We start from the raw sequence: 18,966 nt of genomic DNA on the forward strand, positions 1-18,966 counted from the left end.
AACAGCGAAACTCCGTCTTAAAAAAAAAAAAGTCTACTGCTGGGATAGGCAGTATTATTTTATTTTTTAAAAAAAGAAATTTCACAGGTGATTTAATGTGCAGACAGGGATAACCACTGCTGTGGGGATTTCATTTGTTTATTTATTTGAAATGGAGTTTGGCACTTGTTGCCTAGGCTAGAGTGCAATGGCGCCATCTCGGCTCACTGCAACCTCCGCCTTCCGGGTTCAAGCGATTCTCCTGCCTCAGCCTCCCCAGTAACAGGGATTACAGGGATGCACTACCACGCCTGGCTAATTTTGTATTTTTAGTAGGGATGGGGTTTCACCATGTTGGCCAGGCTGGTCTCCAACTCCTGACCTCAAGTGATCCACCCACCCTGGCTTCCCAAAGTGCTGGGGTTACAGTTGTGAGCCACCATGCCCGGCTCTGGGGATTTCATTTAGAATTACCAATTGATGGTTTTCTTTGATTCATTTTGCAAATATTTATTGACCTCCTACTAGGTGTTAAGCACTGTGATAGGAGATGATGAGCAACAGAAAGTCCAGTGCCCTGTCCTCATGTAAATTACAAATGTGAGTAAAATAAACGCACAATGAAAAAATAATTATCAGAGCTCAGAACAGGACAATCTGAGTGCATCTGGAAGTCAGCAAAGGCTTGAGGACTTGCCTTTTGAAGTGAGGTCCGAAGAGTGAGCTGGAGTTAACTAGGCCAGGCTGACGCACTGACACAGCTAGTTGCCTCAAGTTTCCTTGCTCTTGTCAGGCAAGTGGCCCACGAAGTTGGAGGCAGGCCTTCTTTGATATGGCTCCAGCCTCCTGCCCCAAGTGGACAATTGGATCGCTGGATGACTGATGATGATTGCCTGTTAATTCCATCAGGGTAACGTGAAAACATTAAAAGGAGGAAAGCATTGCTCCTCAGGACAGCAAAAGGTGTGTGGGTGAAGAATGTGGAGGAGGAAGACAAGATGGAGCACTGAACATCAAAGAAATGCAACTTTAAACAAAAAGGAGCCATGTCTCGTCAGGCCAATTGGCAAAGGCGTATAATACACAGTGCTTGATGAGAATGGAGATTCTTCTCTCTGATCCAGCAAATTCACTGTTAGGAAGTCCCCCTGGAGAATGACGGGCATAGATAATGTGGAGAGTCTAGCAGAGAAAGGGAGTATGGCTGTGCTTAAAGAACAGGATCATAACCCCTTTGGGAGGAGAGGTTTATTTTAAAGAGAGGAAGAGTAAGTATTGTGTGGGACGTTGTCTCAGTGGCTGAATTACCATTGATCGCTCCATGTGGGATTACATAAAAGAAGATTCATGTGTAGAAAAATTTCCATATAACAATCTCTCTTATCCTTTTAATTTCAACTGAATTTGACATACCTATTCAGTACCTGCTATTGCAAAGCTTGGGTGGGTGTGAAGAGCTGCATTATCATGAGGGATGGGTGACATGCCTGGCTCCCTGTCCTCCAGGAATATAGGCTAGAGGGGAAGGCTGACAAGCGACAAATTGAAATGCAGTAATTATAATAAAATAAATATTATATTATAGGTATAAGAATGTGTGTTTAAAGTGTTATGAGAAGAGAGGTAAAACATTTTTCAAATTGTAATTGAAGAAACGTGTCTGAGGAAGATTTCCAGAGGAAATAACATTTGGACAAAATTTTGAAGAAACAATTGGATTTTCAATAGATTTGGCATAGGGGTATTGGAGGGGAGAAGGCCCTTCTGCTTTAAGGAGAGTTGCATGAGGCTTTATTTATTTATTTATTTATTTATTTATTTTTTTTGAGACAGAGTCTTGCTCTGTCACCCAGACTGGAGTGCAGTAGCACAATTTTGGCTCACTGCAACTTCCACCTCCCGCGTTCAAGCGATTCTCCTGCCTCAGCCTCCCAAGTAGCTGGTACTATAGGGGCGTGTCACCATGCCCGGCTAATTTTTGTATTTTTGGTAGAGACAGGGTTTCACCATGTTGGTCAGGCTGGTCTCGAACTCCTGACCTCCCAAAGTGCTGGGATTATAGGCGTGAACCACCGCACCCGGCCATATATTCTATAAAATGACATGTACTCAAAATCCATCCATCTCTTACCTTCCATATTCTACTAGGAACTAGGGTACAAAGAAAAAAAGTACATTATCATTTCTAAGTGCTATCTTTGGAAGAGAACCAGCTGGGACTTGAAGTAAATTATTCTTGCTCATGTTTTCAAAATTCTGCAACTGCCTATTCAAAAAGACCAATCCAGAATTTAAAGTACAGAAAAAGAAAAGCTTTGTCTCATTTCCCACTACCTGGAAAGAAAAGCCAAGAGGTAAGACATGATTGGAAAGAGTAACTACTGTACATGGGAGGAGAGGAGAATATAAAATGAAGAAATATCCAAAAATATTTAGAATATACATCACAATAGATTTAGAGTTCACATCACAATTTCCTTAAAACTTGGCTCAATACAAATCCTTCTCTCCTCCTCTGAGCAAATCTTTTTCTAAAGCCATAAGGAAGGAAAAAGAAAGAATGCTTGGCAAACGTTGATGATGTACTAAGCTTCCGCCACTAAAGCACATTATTAGATTGAATCACATGACACTGCTAATATTTCACCATTTTTAATCTACAAAACTGGTAGTTTCATATAAGTCAACGTAAATTTCTAATGAGTATAGAAATATTCTAATCCCATGCTCTGTTACCTAAAATGTCCCTTGAACGTTTTGGATTAGAGGGTTTATGGCATACTTGGGGCTTCATGGCTTATGGATCTAAGCAAGTGTAGGGAATTCATAAAGCATGCCGTCAAATTACATCGAATTAGGCAAGGAAATAAGATGTGAAAAAGAGAAATGTAGTTTTCATTCAGCTATATACTTGATGGCTATGAATGGATTCTGACAGCAGAGCTGAACTAGTGTTACATTCTTATGATATAACAAACTACATGCTAGGTTACTTTTGTAAGTTTTTTCTGATTCCGTGTCACTGTTTCACAAAGAAGGGCTCTGAGACTCAGACAAGTCACTAACATAACCTACCTAAGGTCATATAGTAAAATAATTTACATTTTTTCTTTTTGAGACAGAGTCTCGCTCTGTCACCCATGCTGGAGTGCAGTGGCGCGATCTCGGCTCACTGCAAGCTCCGCCTCCCGGGTTGACGTCATTCCCCTGCGTCGGCCTCCAGAGTAGCTGGGACTACAGGCACCCGCCACCACACCCAGGTAATTTTTTGTATTTTTTAGTAGAGACAGGGAATAATTTACAATTCTAACTAAAGAAGGTAATCCTGCAGATAAACATGAAGGTTGCTTAAACATTTTTGGAAAGAATGCTTCATAAGTGAATTGGGTACTTCTTACTGCATCCAACAAAATAATACATTAACATCATGATTTCCTGCGCTAGTGATGCTGACTTTGACGATCTGGTTAAGGTGGTAACTGTAGGATTTCTCTAGTGTAAAGACATGTTTTTCCCTTTATGTTTGATGAGTAAGTAATCTATGGCACCATGTGAACAGCCCAACAGCTTCTCACCAGGATATTAGCCTCCATGATGATCCTTGCCTAAACTTAATTTCCCATATCATACTAGGGATTACAAAATGGTGAATTTTTAAATTATTGTCATTCCTTCTACCCTTACTGGCTAGTATCTTTTTATTTTTTATTTTTTGAGACAGAGTCTTGCTCTGTCACCCAGACTGGAGTGCAGTAGCACAATTTTGGCTCACTGCAACCTCCGCCTCCCGGGTTCAAGCGATTCTCCTGCTTCAGCCTCCCGAGTAGCTGGGATAACAGGTGCCTGCCACCATGCCCAGCTAATTTTTTGTATTTTTAGTAGAGACGGGGTTTCATCATGCTGGCCAGGCTGGTCTCAAACTCCTGACCTCAGGTGATGCAACCACCTCAGCCTCCCAAAGTGCTGGGATAACAGGTGTGAGCCACCGCACCCAGCCATATCCTTCTTTTTAAAAGAGATTTACTCTCTCCCCTACCATCTTTTAGTATCAGTAGAGATGCACTAATTTAAAAAAAATTTCAGTGTGGTATAATTACAATGGTTTGTTTGATATTCAAATTGTTCCAAATTTGGTCATTCAGAGCCTCTTCTAGCTGGCTCTTTGTATCCTTTATACAAGACTCAGGCCTGTAATCCTAGCACTTTGGGAGGCTGAGGCGGGTGGATCACCTGAGGTCAGGAGTGCAAGACCAGCCTGGCTGATATGGAAAACCCTGTCTCTACTAAAATACAAAATTAGGCTGGGCGCAGTGGCTCATGCTTGTCATCCCAGCATTTCAGGAGGCTGAGGCGAGTGGATCACCTGAGGTCAGGAGTTTGAGACCATCCTGATCAACATGGTGAAACCCTGTCTGTACCAAAAATACAAAAATTAGCTGGGTGTGGTAGTGGGTGCCTGTAATCTTAGCTACTCAGGAGGCTGAGGCAGGAAAATCGCTTGAATCTGGGGAGTGGAGGTTGCAGTGAGCCGAGATCACGCCACAGCACTCCAGTCAGGGCGACAGAGCGAGACTCCATCTGAAAAAAAAAAAAACAAAAAAACAAAAAACAAGACTCCATTTGTCTTTGAGGACTTCTTGTTTTTTTCTGACACAAGGTATCCTAGGCTGACCTTGTCCTTTATCTGCTATACATCTGGATCCAGCCATTCCATTAAGCTCCTGGTGGAGAGGAAAGGTACCCAGATCAGGATCTGGGTCTTAACTGTGCATGCTGCTGCTCAAGTGGTATAACCTTTTTAATAAATAATGAGCAGCATCTATCAAAAGTTGTAATACATAGAATCCTCTGATTCATATCTACAGATATAGTATGTAAAAGCACAAAGATAAATGTATAAGGATATTAACTGCAATATTGTACATAATAGCAAAAAAACCCAGCTTCTACCAATAACAGTTACATTATGATATGCACAGTACACAGCTACTCAAAACAGAGCTAGATCTATTTCTAGAAACAGAAGATGTCCATAGTGAGAAAAGCAAGTTTTAGTGTGATATTTAGAGTATAATCCTATTTTTACATAATGATCCCTCAAGAAGCCCCTACAATGTATCTGTACATTTATATGAGCTTGAGGAAAAATGTGGAGAGATACATAAAGAGGTTACTAAAAGAAAAGAACATGTAGCAAATTTTGTGAGGGAGACAGCATGCCCAAACAAGTTAAGCCTTTCCATTACATTTTAAATATCTTAGTAAAGTTTCTCACAGATATTGCATAGCTTGGAAAATTCAGTTTACTACAATAGATATTATGGTACAAAGGTTAGGAGCATGAGTTTTGAAATGACAGTACAAGGATACAATGCTAGTTTCATCATTTACTGGTTATGTTACAAGTTATTTAATCTATCTTAAGTTTCAATATCCTCAGCTTTAAGATAACAATAAACACTCAGACCTCACAGTTATGACAGAGATTAAGTTAGATGATGCAATTGTTTATACATATTAATCTCTTAATAAATATATCTAGCACCTTGCCAAGTACTTATGCAATGTAAACGAAATACAAAAGATTAATGGTTGGAAGATTAGTGGTTACCTGGGTCCTGGTGAGATGCGGAGATAAGGGGTACAGCTAAAGGATATGGAGTTTCTTTCTTTTTTATTTTTCTGAGACAGAGTCTCACTCTGAAGCCCAGGCTGGAGTGCAATGGCATGATCTCAGCTTAGCGCAATCTCCACCTCCTGGATTCAAGTGATTCTCCTGCCTCAGCCTCCTAAGTAGCTGGGATTACAGGCACCCACCACCACGGCTGGCTAATTTTTGTATTTTTAGTAGAGACGGGGTTTCAACATGTTGGCCAGGTTGGTCTCAAACTCCTGACCTCAGACGATCCGCCTGTCTTGGCCTCCCAAAGTGCTGGGATTACAGGCATGAGCCACCATGCCCAGACTTCTTTCTTTCTTAAAAGACTTTATTTTAGAGTAGTTTTAGGTTCACAGCAAAAGAGAGCAGAGAATACAGAGTTTCCATATAGCCTCTTATCCTACACACGTGTAGCCTCTCCCACTATCAACACCCCACAGCAGAGTGGTTGTTACAACTGATGAACCTCCGTTGACACATCGTTATCATCCAAAGCCCATAGTTTACATTAGGGTTCATTCTTGGTGTTGTACATCCTGTGGGTTTTGATAAGTGTACAATGACACATATCCATCATTACAGCATTGTACTACATAGTTTCACTGCCCTAAAATTCCTCAGTGCTCTACCTATTTTCTTTTCTGATGATGAAAACGTTATAAAATTGGCTGTGGTGATAGTTGCACGTATCTGTGAATATACTAAATATTATTGACTTATACATTTTAAATAGGTGAATTGTTTGGTATGCAAATTATACATCAATAAAGCTGTTGAAAAAATAACACAAAAAAAGATAGTCTTACTGGAGAGATTAAAAGCAAACTTGAAACAGATAATCATGAGCAGGACATAATTAAAGTCAAAGACTTCCTAGCAAAAACTTAAATAGTTCTTAAGGTATTAAAAACGCAAATTGGCCAGGTGTAGTGGCTCATGCCTGTAATCCCAGCACTTTGGGAGGCCGAGGCGGGCGGATCAACTGAGGTTGGGTGTTCGAGACCAGCCTGACCAACATGGAAAACCCCGTCTCTACTAAAAATACAAAATTAGCCGGGCATGGTGGCCCATGCCTGTAATCCCAGTTACTTGGGAAGCTGAAGCAGAAGAATCACTTGAACCCGGGAGCCACTGATCTAGCCGAGATCGAGCCATCGCACTCCAGCCTGAGCAACAAGAGTGAAACTACATCTCAAAAAACAGAAACGAAAACAAAACAAAAACAACAACAAAACACCAATTTGGGGCCGGGCATGGTGGCTCACACCTGTAATCCCAGCACTTTGGGAGGCCTAGGCAGGAGGATCACGAGATAAGGAGATCGAAACCATCCTGGCTAAGAAGGTGAAACTCCATCTCTACTAAAAATAAACAAATTAGCCAAGCATGGTGGCACATGCCTGTAGTCCCAGCTACTCGAGAGGCTGAGGCAGGAGAATCGCTTGAACCTGGGAGGTGGAGGTTGCAGTGAGCTGAGATCACACCACTGCATTCCAGCCTGGGTGACAAAACGAGACTCCTCAAAAAAACAAAACAAAACAAACAAACAAACAAACAAAATAAATTTGGAAGGGCATGGTGGCTCACGCCTGCAATCCCAGCACTTTGGGAGGCCAATGCTAGAGGGCCACTTGCGGCCAGGAGTTCAAGACCAGTCTGGGCAATATGGAGAGAGCTCGTTTCTACAAAAAAATTAAAAATTAGCTCGGCATAGGGGCATGTATCTATAGTCCCAGCTACTCCAGAGGCTGAAATGAAAGGATTCCTTGAGCCTTGGAGGTTGAGGCTGCAGGACCCATGACCATGCCACTGCACTCCAGCCTAGGGCCTAGGTGACAGGAGACCCTGTTTCAAAAAAAAAAGAAAAAAAGAAAAGAGCAAATTATTGGGCCCCATTCCAGACCTACTGAATCAGAAGTTTTGGCCAATTTATGTTTTAACAAGCCCTTCTGGAGATTCTGATATCAGTTAAAGTTTGAGAACCACTGCTATAGGAGCAGTGCTTATAGGAGACAACATCTCGCCATGGTACTCAGGCTGGTCTCAAACTCCTGGCCTCAAGTGATCCTCCCACCTCAGTCTCTCAAAGTGCTGGGATTACAGGGTATGAGCCACCATGCTTGGCCTGATATTCTCATTTCTAATAAGCTTCTATGTGATGCTGATGCTGCTGGTCAATGGACCACACCTTGAGTAACAAGGCTATAAAAGAACAGAACAGTGGAAACCACAGTGCTGTGTCAATTAAGTTGGAAAGCATAAAGAAAATGGGCTTGAAAGTCAGGGTCTGGGCCGGGTGCGGTGGCTCACGCCTGTACTTTGGGAGGCTGAGGCAGGCAGATCACGAGGTCAGGAGATCGAGACCATCCTGGCTAACATGGTGAAACCCCGTCCCTACTAAAACTACAAAAAAATTAGCCGGGTGTGGTGGCGGGTGGCTGTAGTCCTACTTACTTGGGAGGCTGAGGCAGGAGAATGGTGTGAACCCGGGAGGCAGAGCTTGCAGTGAGCTGAGATCACGCCACTGCACTCCAGCCTGACAGAGTGAGACTCTGTCTCAAATAAAAAAGAAAGTCAGGGTCTGTTTGAACATTACAAGTGCCAAATTAGGTGATCCACTCATGCTAGTATTCAGATCATTTGACAAAGACCCTTCCTTTTCACCTTCCGAGTTAGAGACATGTTCCACAATGTCTGAATTTTCCTTTGTAATCAACTGTGGTCTGGTCTTCTGTGACTTTATTAAAACCTCAAAAAAACTTCTTTTAGTAAAAAGTTTAGTATCAAGAGCTAAAAGAGGCTGGGCATGGTGGCTCACACCTGGAATCCCAGCACACTGGGAAGCTGAGGTGGGAGGATCACTTGAGGCCAGGAGTTTGAGACGAGTCTGGGCAACATAACCAGACCCCACATCAATTGAAAAAGATCATTTCAGAGGTAGAAGGGATTTAGAAATAACATAATCTAGTCTCTTCATCTTATATATGAAACAGATCCAAAATGATCAAAAGGATGAGGTCAGTCAGTCTCAGGACTAGAACTGAGCTCTCTAAAACTGAGATCAGCACTCTTTCAACTCTGCTCTCACTTCAAGTCTCTTCACACAGCTAGATCCCCAAGTACCTCATTCTCAGTGCCCAACCATCACAGTCCAGTTTTCATAATGATCACATATTTCTCTGCATTAGCTGTTAACTCCTTCCCTTCTACAATACTGGCATGGGTTTCCTACCACTTCTCAAATTCCTCTAATAACCAATCAGTTCCTCCCACATCCTAAATCCTTTCCTTATACTCTTCTAAATACCCCCAATTCTAGGACTCTGGAGCTCATGGAACTCCTTTCCCTATGACAACTACTCCTTACTGCTCACCCCAAATCTTCCTTTTACAGGCCAGTTCCTTCAGATTGGTCCTGGTATTGAGTGTCCTCCAGGGCCACCCAATGAATGTCACAACAGCACCTTTATATTCAGCATCTTATTCGATCCTTACACACAAGGGAAGAAAGTCTACTAGCCCATACTATTAAGTTCTGCTTCCTTTTTCTCTGACTTTATGAGGTGCCTGTTATGGTATTCTAGGATCTCATGAACAATTTTAATTTACTTTGTCCAGATCAACTGACTTCAATCATATTCCCTACCATTTTCTTTCCAAATTAAAGAATTTTAATGTTTCCAGCCTGGCCAACATGGTGAAACTCCGTCTCTACTAAAAATACAAAATTAGCTGGGGGTGGTGGTGTGTGCCTGTAGTCCCAGCTACTCAGGAGGCTGGGGCAGAAGAATCGCTTGAACCCGAGAGGCAGAGGTTGCAGTGAGCCAAGATCACACCACTGCACTCCAGCCAGGGTGAAAGTGTGAGGAGACTCCATCAAAAAACAAAAAACGAAAAACAAACAAAAAAAATCCAGCAGTTATTTGCACCTATTCCTGGCATGATTATGCATTTCTAACAAATTTTCAGGTGATGCTCTGATGTTGGTCAAGTACATGGTTATAGACTTTATTATGAATAGTAGTGAAACTCACTAGTCTTCCAGAGTGTACAGGGGTCCTCTTAGGAGTTTTCTCAAGAGAGTATGGTCACAATGTATCTGCAGTCTGATGGCATAGACATTTGTGTTTGGGCAAGCAGTTCTCCCATTCCTCTCATGAGTTTATTCAAAATTCTTCAGTAGCTGCATCACTGGGTCCCAGTTTCAACACTCCCCTACACAGTCTGTAAGTTAAACCTGGTTCATGCTATTTGTGTTGTTTTCCATTAGATATACTTGTCTTCAATTTAAAGGGACAATATGTGAATGTGACTATCTCTCTCTCTCTCCAATTAACCCCTTTGTAATCTTTCTTTATAAAAGGTACAAATTGGCTGGGCGTGGAGGCTCATGCTTGTAATCCCAGCTCTTTGAGAGGCTGAGGCAGGCAGATCACCTGAGGTCGGGAGTTCGAGACCAGCTTGACCAACATGGAGAAACCCCATCTCTACTAAAAATACAAAATTAGCCAGGCGTGGTGGCGCATGCCTGTAATCCTAGCTACCTGGGAGGCTGAGGCAGGAGAGTCGCTTGAACCCGGGAGACGGAGGTTGCAGTGAGCTGAGATCGTGCCATTGCACTCCAGCCTGGGCAACAAGAGCAAAACTCCATCTCATAAATAAATAAAATGTACAAATTAAACTATGCATGCTTCTATTTTTAGATACCAAACGGGGGAGGGCTTGGGGACAAATGTTGTTAATAAACAATTTACTTAGAATGAGAACTAGCAATTTTTAAATATCTATATTCATAAACTGGAATATATAAAGCTACAATGTAATCACTGGTAAATTCTAAGGAGCAACAGTCACCTGCCCTTATATCATAGCAATGTAAGAAATATCCCTTTCTTTACAAATACCTTTCTCTTTCACACAGGTGTCAGTTTTAAGTCAACAGCAACACAATAAAAGAATTGAAAGGAGCCCCTGCAGGAAAGGTGGAGTTGGGATTGCCTGAATGACACATGTACCAAAGTCAGGCCTAAAAAACTTTCTGATCATTCACTCTTTCCTCCCTAATAACTTATATAATCAAGACAACACACATTGTTTCTATTCCTACCTCCAGTATTCAAGGTTTATGAAAATGATGCCCTGAAAGTGGCTACAATTAGATTTAGAGATTATGAGTAATTATTTAAATAGTGACGAAGTGGGAGCTAGGACATCAAATAGGGATTTACAGGGAATCAAAGTTGTCTGTGGGCCATGGGAAAAGCAGGAACAGGATCATTCCTTCCATCTGGACTATCTGGCAACATAGAATGCACCCCTTAGCAAGGCTAAGGCGTAGCAGGGTGTGGGGAGAAGACAAGGCAGCTATTCATTCTTCATTCATTCATTCATTCAATACTCTGCAATCTATGAAATGTTAGGGGAGACAGCAGAGAATGAGTTAGGTAGGGTTCCTGCTTCATGGGGATTATACTCCACTTGTTACCTAGATCCAGCCTTCTTTCTGGTTTTCTCTAAATAACCTTCTACTTAATATCTCAACCTTTATGGAATTTATGATTTTTTTTTTTTTTTTTTTTTTGTGTGTGTGTGTGTGTGTGTGAGACGGAGTCTCGCTCTGTTGTCAGGCTGGAGTGCAGCGGCGAGTGATCTCGGCTCACTGCAACCTCCACCTCCCAAGTTCAAGTGATTCTCCTGCCTCAGCCTCCCAAGTAGCTGGGACCACAGGCATGCGCCACCATGCCCAGTTAATTTTTGTCTGTTTTTTATTTTTTATTTTTTTGAGACGGAGTTTCGCTGTGTCGCCCAGGCTGGAGTGCAGTGGCGAAATCTCGGCTCACTGCAAGCTCTACCTCCCAGGTTCACACCATTCTCCTGCCTCAGTCTCCCGAGTAGCTAGGACTACAGCAGGCCCCCACCACCACGTCTGGCCAACTTTTTTGTATTTTTAGTAGAGACGGGGTTTCACTGTGTTAGCCAGGATGGTCTTGATCTCCTGACCTTGTGATCCACCCGCCTTGGCCCCCCAAAGTGCTGGGATTACAGGTGTGAGCCACTGCACCCAGCCAGAATGTATGATTTCCATTAGAATTCACAAACTCAAATGCCTATAAGGCCAGGCAAGTAATGCTTAAGTCAGAACCGATTTAAGACCATAGGGCAAGGTAAAGTTGGGCAAACTCTGACCTAAAAACAATCAACTTAAAAAGAATTTTTGCTATCTTTAGCGAAGGACCTATACGTGGAGACTTTATGGTTTGGATTTTCATAAACAGACCAAATTTCAGGTGATTTTAAACAACTGATCAAATATATAATAAGCATATCTATCTATCTATCGACAGGATCTCACTCTGTCACCCAGGCTACAGAACAGTGGCATGGTCACAGCTCACTGCTGCCTTCAACTCCTGGGTGACTCACCTCACCCTCCTGAGTAGCTGGGACTACAGGCACGAGCCACTGCACCCAGCTAATTTATAGTTTTTTAAAAGATGGGGTCTTACTACTACACTGCCCAGCCTGGTCTCAAACTTCTGGCCTCAAGCAATCCTCCTGCCTCAGCCTCTCGAAGTGCTGGTATTACAGGCATGAGCCACTGTGCCTGGCCAACTTTTCCTATTTTTAAGCCTTTTCTTATAAATAAAGTTCACAAATTTATCTTAGTCTTGTGCCCAATTTTTGATTCAGAAAAAAATTATTAGCTGGGTACAGTGGCTCATACCTGTAATTCTAGCACTTTGAGAGGCTGAGATAGGAGGGCTGTGAGCCCTGGAGTTTGAGACTAGCCTGGGCAACATAACAAGATTCTGTCTCTATTAAAACCTATATAACAGGCCGGGTGCAGTGGCTCCTGTAATGCCGGCACTTTGGGAGGCCAAGGCGGGCAGATCACGAGGTCAGGAGATCGAGACCATCCTGGCTAACATGGTGAAACCCCATCTCTACTAAAATACAAAAAATTAGCCGGGCGTGGTGGTGGGTGCCTGTAGTCCCAGCTACTCAGGAGGCTGAGGCAGGAGAATGGCGTGAACCCAGGAGGTGGAGCTTGCAGTGAGCCGAGATCACGCCACTGCATTCCAGCCTGGGCGATACAGCGAGACTCCGTATTACTATATATATAACACGTTATAATATTATATATATAAAATGTTACATTAATATAAATGTTATATATACACATACATATATGCATATATAACATATTTATATTAATATAACATGTTTATGTTATATATATTATATAATATAAATATATATAACATTTATATTAATAAGAGAAAAGAAAAAATATTACTGCATAATTTAGTGGGAAAATACCAAAAGACCTTGGTTCTAGTCCTATTTTTCATTACCTTCTATATGATCTAGGATAAGTCATAATTTTCCTGAACCTTCTCAGGATTTTTTTGAGTTTCAAAGGAGACTATAGGTGTTATATTTTGGGAAAGAGACATATAGCCATCAGTGACTTAGAAAGGAGCCAATGAGATGTAGAAATCACAGACAGCTCAGAAGCAAGGTAAAACAAAAATTTTGAAGAACCTGAAAGTTAAAAGGAGGAATGTAATAAACCTAGCACGTCTTAGTCAGCTCAGGCTCCATAACAAAGTGCCACAAACTGGATGGTTTAAACAACAGAAATTTATTTTCTCACAGTTCTGGATCAAGGTGCCAGTTGAGCCAGTTTCTAGTGAAGGCTCTTTTCCTGGCTTATAGATAGCTACCTTCTCACTGTGTCCTCACATGGCAAAGAAAGAGAGAAAGTTCTCTGATGCCTTTTTTTCTCCCCCTCCAAGACAGTCTTGCTCTGTCGGCCAGGCTGGAGTGCAGTGGCGCGATCTCGGCTCACTGCAACCTCTGCCTCCTGGGTTCCAGTGATTCTCCTGCCTCAGCCTCCCACGAAGCTGGGGTTACAGGCACTCGCCACCATGCCCGGCTAATTTTTGTATTTTTCATAGAGACAGGGTTTCACCATGTTGGCCAGGCTGGTTTTGAACCCCTGACCTCACGATCCGCCTGCCTTGGCCTCCCAAAGTGCTGGGATTACAAGCATGAGCCACCGCACCTGGCCTGGTATCTTTTCTTAAAATGGCACTAACCCTATCATGAGGGTCCCGTCTTCATGACCTCATCTAAACCTAATGATATTCTGAAGGACCCATCTCCAAATATCAATACATTGGGGGTTATGGCTTCACCATATGAATTTGGGGTGGGGCTGTCGGGGGTGAAAGGACACAATTCATTCCACAGCACAGCAGCTCAGCAGATTTCTTACTGCCTGGGTAGCAGAACATACCTACTTTCCCCTGGAGGTTGAGAGAAGAGAGCAGAAGAGAAAGAACTGAAGCTTCTTTGAGTTGGTGTAGTATACAAAAGGAATGAAAATTTTCAGCAACAGATTTTTCTGCTGGGGATCCTGATTATCATTTCATTGTATCAAGTTCAAGATGTAGCTATATGTTACTTCAACTTCTTTGAAGAAAAAAAAAATCAACAAAACTATTTTTTTCTTTTTGTGTGTGTTTTTTTTAGAGACATGGTCTTCTCTGTCACCCAGTTTGGAGTACAGTGGCGTGATCATAGCTCACTGCAACCTCAAACTCCTGGGCTTAAGTGATCCTCCTACCTCAGCCTCCCAAGTAGCTGGGACTAGAGACACAAGCCACCATGCTCAGCTAATTTTTAAATTTTTTGTAGAGGTGGGGTCTTGCTATGTTGACCAGGCTGGTCTCAAACTCCTAGCCTCAAGCAATTCTCCAAAACAACTTTTATAAAGACACTATGAGGAAGACTCAGGATTCTTCAAAGAACTTTGAAGCACTTTAAAAAGACAGAGCTGCCGGGCACGGTGGCTCACACCTGTAACCCTGCACTCTGAGAGGACGAGGCAAGCAGATCACCTGAGGTCAGGAGTTCGAGAGTAGCCTGACCAAAGTGGAGAAACTCCATCTCTACTAAAAATACAAAATTAGCTGGGCGTGGTGGCGCATGCCTGTAATCCCAGCCACTTGGCAGGCTGAGGCAGGAGAATTGCTTGTACCCAGGAAGCAGAGGTTGTGGTGAGCTGGGATCACGCCATTGCACTACAGCCTAGGCAACAAGAGTGAAACTCCATCCCAAAAAATAATAATAATAAATAAATAAAAATAAAAAGAGCCAGGGCCAAGAGCGGTGGCTCACACCTGTAATCCCAGCACTTTGGGAGGCCGAGGCGGGTGGATTGCCTGAGCTCAGGAGTTTGAGACAAGCCTGGGCAACACAGTGAAACCCCGTCTCTTCTAAAACACAAAAAATTAGCCAGGCATGGCGACGTGCACCTGTAATCCTACTCAGGAGGCTGAGGCAGGAGAATTGCTAGAACCCAGGAAGCAGAGGTTGCAGTGAGCCGTGATAGGGCCACTGCACTCCAGCCTAGGCTACAGAGCAAGACTCCATCTTAAGTAAGTAAACAAATAAGTAAATAAATAAATAAAATAATACAGAGCCAGCACAAACATCATCCATTGTCTTTGAAACAGAATCCCATGACTGGGTCCACACTGCAAAATAAAGTTCTGACCATTGGGGCCCAGAGTGGGGGTTGAACTGGGGAAAGAGAGGTGTAAAATGTAATTATGGCAGCCAGGCACGGTGGCTCATGCCTGTAATCCTAGTACTTTGGGAGGCCAAGGCAGGAAGATCACCTGAGGTCAGGAGTTCAAGACCAGCATGGGCAACATGGCAAAACCCCATCTCTACTACAATTACAAAACTTAGCCAGGCGTGGTGGCAGGCACCTGTAATCCCAGGTACTTGGAAGGCTGAGGCAGGAGAATCCCTTGAACCCGGGAGGTGGAGGTTGCAGTGAGCTGAGATTGCACCATTGCATTCCAGCCTGGGCGACAGAGCAAGGCTCCCTCTCAAAACAAACAAACAAACAACCCCCAAAAATAAAATGTACTTATGGCAAGGTCAAGACACAGCTAGCTAACCACCTGCTAGGCATTCATTTTATTTCTAGACCTAATGGATTTAAAAAATATTAAAACAGCCAGACGTGCTATAGCTTCAGTTCAAAATACACAGAGAGGTCACTCTGATGTGAAGATGACAAGATGAGGAGGGTAGGCTAAATGATCTTTCAGGGCCTTTCCAATACTAAATCCTCTGCCTCTTCTAGATGGATGTGCCAGTGGTTTCTGAAGACTATGTGCTGCTTCTATTAGAGATGAGGATGTTGGCCCTGTTATTACATGACTAAGAGGAAGTAGTGCCAGTTTCCAGAGCCCATAGAGGAGATATGAAATGATTGAGCTGGCATCACTAATCAAATGAACTCAGAAAGACTACCTAGAGCTGTAAAATTAGGGAAGAGGAATAAACAAAGGGCTTCAGGCCGGGCACGGTGGCTCAAGCCTGTAATCCCAGCACTTTGGGAGGCCGAGACGGGAGGATCACGAGGTCGGGAGATCGAGACCATCCTGGCTAACACGGTGAAACCCCGTCTCTACTAAAAAATGCAAAAAAACTAGCTGGGCGAGGTGGCGGGCGCCTGTAGTCCCAGCTACTCGGGAGGCTGAGGCAGGCGAATGGCGTAAACCCGGGAGGCGGAGCTTGCAGTGAGCCGAGATCTGGTCACTGCACTCCAGCCTGGGCGACAGAGCGAGACTCCGTCTCAAAAAAAAAAAAAAAAAAAGCTTCAGACAGAGTTGGAGGAAAGGAACTAGGTATCCAGAAAGGAGAAAGGAGAGCTCCAGCTGAGGAAAAGGAAACCAGATATACCCAAGTTCCCAGAACAGGAAAGGAATGAGAAGGACCATCTCAGCAAATTAAAGGAAGGAGGAACCAAGAAGAAAACAAATCTATAAAGAAATCAACAAGAAATAGAAAAATCAGCAATACTAGCTGGTATCGAAAAAAGATCCTTACAATTTAAACAGATATTGTCAGTTTATTCAGTCATCAGGACATTATATACCATATAATAAGATGCACACCAAATATCTGCAGAGTAGAAAAATGTTACTTAATCTTCACAACAACCCTAGAACCGAGGAGTATAGAACCCGAGATTACCATGGTGCGGTACAACAAAGTACATAGGTGCAATATAAAAGGCCTAAAATCCAGAATGTGGGAGACAGCCTAGATACAATTCAGAACAGGGATCATCTTTAGATTTGTGAAGGCTATGAAATCATATGACAAGTCTACTTAAGTAGAGTTTTCTGGTGAGAGGGCTCAGGGCTTTTAATAAGAATTTCAATGTGAGTTTATGAGGAACTGATGTATCACTAAGCTATTAATTTATGTTGAGAAAGGATTAATACGAATGTGATATATATTCATTCTCAAAATCATCTCAAGAGATTCAAATGAAAATGAGTGCAAAAACACTTTGAAAAGTTTTATATCTAGGTTATAGTTTTGCATACATCTATATACTATCTGAGTATCTTTTGGACGTAAGTATTATCTGTCTGATTACACAGTAAACACCTTAAAGACTCCGACTAACATTGCTACTTTGTTGCTCTTTTTATATCGAGCTCCCCTCCCCAGCAATTTTGGATATATTCTCTCAGGTTCCTGATGTTGCCTGTCAAAGTTATGAATATACCAAAAGGCACTTACTTTTTGGCTTAGATTTTAGTTTTTCAATAACTATTAAAGACGCTTTTGTATTCACTAACCCCTTAAACTTGAGAGTCAGCAAAAGTCTTTCAAAGAAATCACACGTTCTAATAGAACGAAACAGGCTTACGCGACACCAATTCTGTAATAAACAACATGCGTAAGTTTCCAACCTGAAACTCCCTAAGTTACTAGAAACAAAAACTGAAACACCGGGTTCCTGACACCCCACTCCCACACTGAAGCTCGAATTACTTGAGGCTGAATTTTAAAACACTATTACTTTCTCTGTAACTATGAAAACAAATCTATGAACACATATTTGTTATTTATATTTAACCGACGCTCCCCACCCATCCCTTTAAATTAGGCAGAAAACGGAAAACCACTAAAAGTATTACATTTTGGTGTCTTTTAAAAGTTATTTTAAATTACTGCTATTACAAACCCCCCCACCACCCCCTCCAAAAAAAAAAAAAAAACCTCATAACAGAATCAAATGAGCCCTAAGGCGAAGCAGGAACTACAGCGGGGGAAGGAAATTTTATAAAGACATCCGTGTTAGTGCAATTAAAGTGCTAATACCTGGAGCCTTGTATATATATTTTTTCTTCCCAAGGGTAAGAACCCTGGCGCCTTGTATATGTATTTTTTCTTCCCAAGGGCAAGAAGCGGTAAATAAGGCTTAGACAATAAAACCTAGAGGTCAATTTTACACATGCTGGGACAGTGAGCAACTATCGAGAAGCACCAAAGTCAACGTAACCTAAGGGGCTCCTCTCATCTTTTTGGGGTAGGTATTTCGCCGGACTTCAACGGGCGGGAAGTGAGTCGGGGGCGGGAAAGTTGAGGGAAAGAGGGTGGAAAAGAGGAGGCTGGAAGGAAAGAGATGAGTAATGGGAAGGGGAGGGGGGGAAAGAGGAGCGGGAGAGCAGGCCGCTGAGGCGCGGGCAGAGGGAAGGCCGGGCGGGGAGTAAGGGAAACGAGCCCCGGCCCCGGCCCCGGCCCCGCCCAGCCCCTGGGAGGTCTGCGCGCCCTCCCGCCCCCTTACCAGCGGGAGCAGGAAGCCCCAGAGTAGGGCGGCTCCGGCAGGAGACAGCTGCCGCTGCGGCCCCATCGGACTGGAGGGCGCCGGGTGGGACGGCACGGCGCAGCGCAGCTCACTCGGCGGGGTAGCTCCCTCGGGGTCCCGCCGCTGCGCTGCCTCCGTGGCCGGACCGGACTGGACAGGGCAGGCGGCCGGGCAACGATGGGACCGCCGCTGCTCCTGGGGCCGCCACGACAGCGCCGACTTCCTCTTCCGGCCCCGCCCGTAAGTTGCGGAAACCCCCGCGCCGGGCTCGGAGAGTCGCCGGGCTCGGAGAGTCCCCGCGCTCTCCCGGTGTCCAGGCGTCCCGGCGCTGCGAGGCCACCGGCTGCGGGTCTGAGCCTGTCGCTTTCCGGCTGCCCGACTTTAACTCACGCCGAAACCTGGCGGGAGAACGGATTTCTGAAGGCCTCCTTCTCAAGGCTCCGAAGTGTCTGAGCGTCTGCTCGGTTTCCCAGTAACTACCCGAGTTTTGCATGCAGCCAGAAATCTGAGCGTCACCCTAATTCATCTGCCTGTCATTTGTTCCTGACCACTCTAACTCACCACATAACCCAGAGCCATCCACTTTCTCCAGAACTGCTGCCACCACCCTATCCAGGCCACCAACGTCTCTCGCCTC

General features: G+C 43.6%; 1 protein-coding gene across 1 annotated transcript in view; it reads right to left on the reverse strand.

The window, feature by feature from the left end:
* SPPL2A (signal peptide peptidase like 2A) overlaps nt 1-18,374 on the reverse strand; it is a 61,841-nt gene extending 43,467 nt beyond the window's left edge. The window contains exon 1 of the mRNA XM_017896172.1: nt 18,309-18,374. Within this exon, the coding sequence (XP_017751661.1) occupies nt 18,309-18,374 (66 nt within the window). The remainder of the gene's footprint in view (nt 1-18,308) is intronic.
* Between the last annotated feature and the right edge of the window lie 592 nt (nt 18,375-18,966).

This window comes from Rhinopithecus bieti, unplaced genomic scaffold (genome assembly GCF_001698545.2).
Source record: "Rhinopithecus bieti isolate Rb0 unplaced genomic scaffold, ASM169854v2 scaffold_27781, whole genome shotgun sequence".
In the NCBI taxonomy this organism is placed as follows: domain Eukaryota; kingdom Metazoa; phylum Chordata; class Mammalia; order Primates; family Cercopithecidae; genus Rhinopithecus; species Rhinopithecus bieti.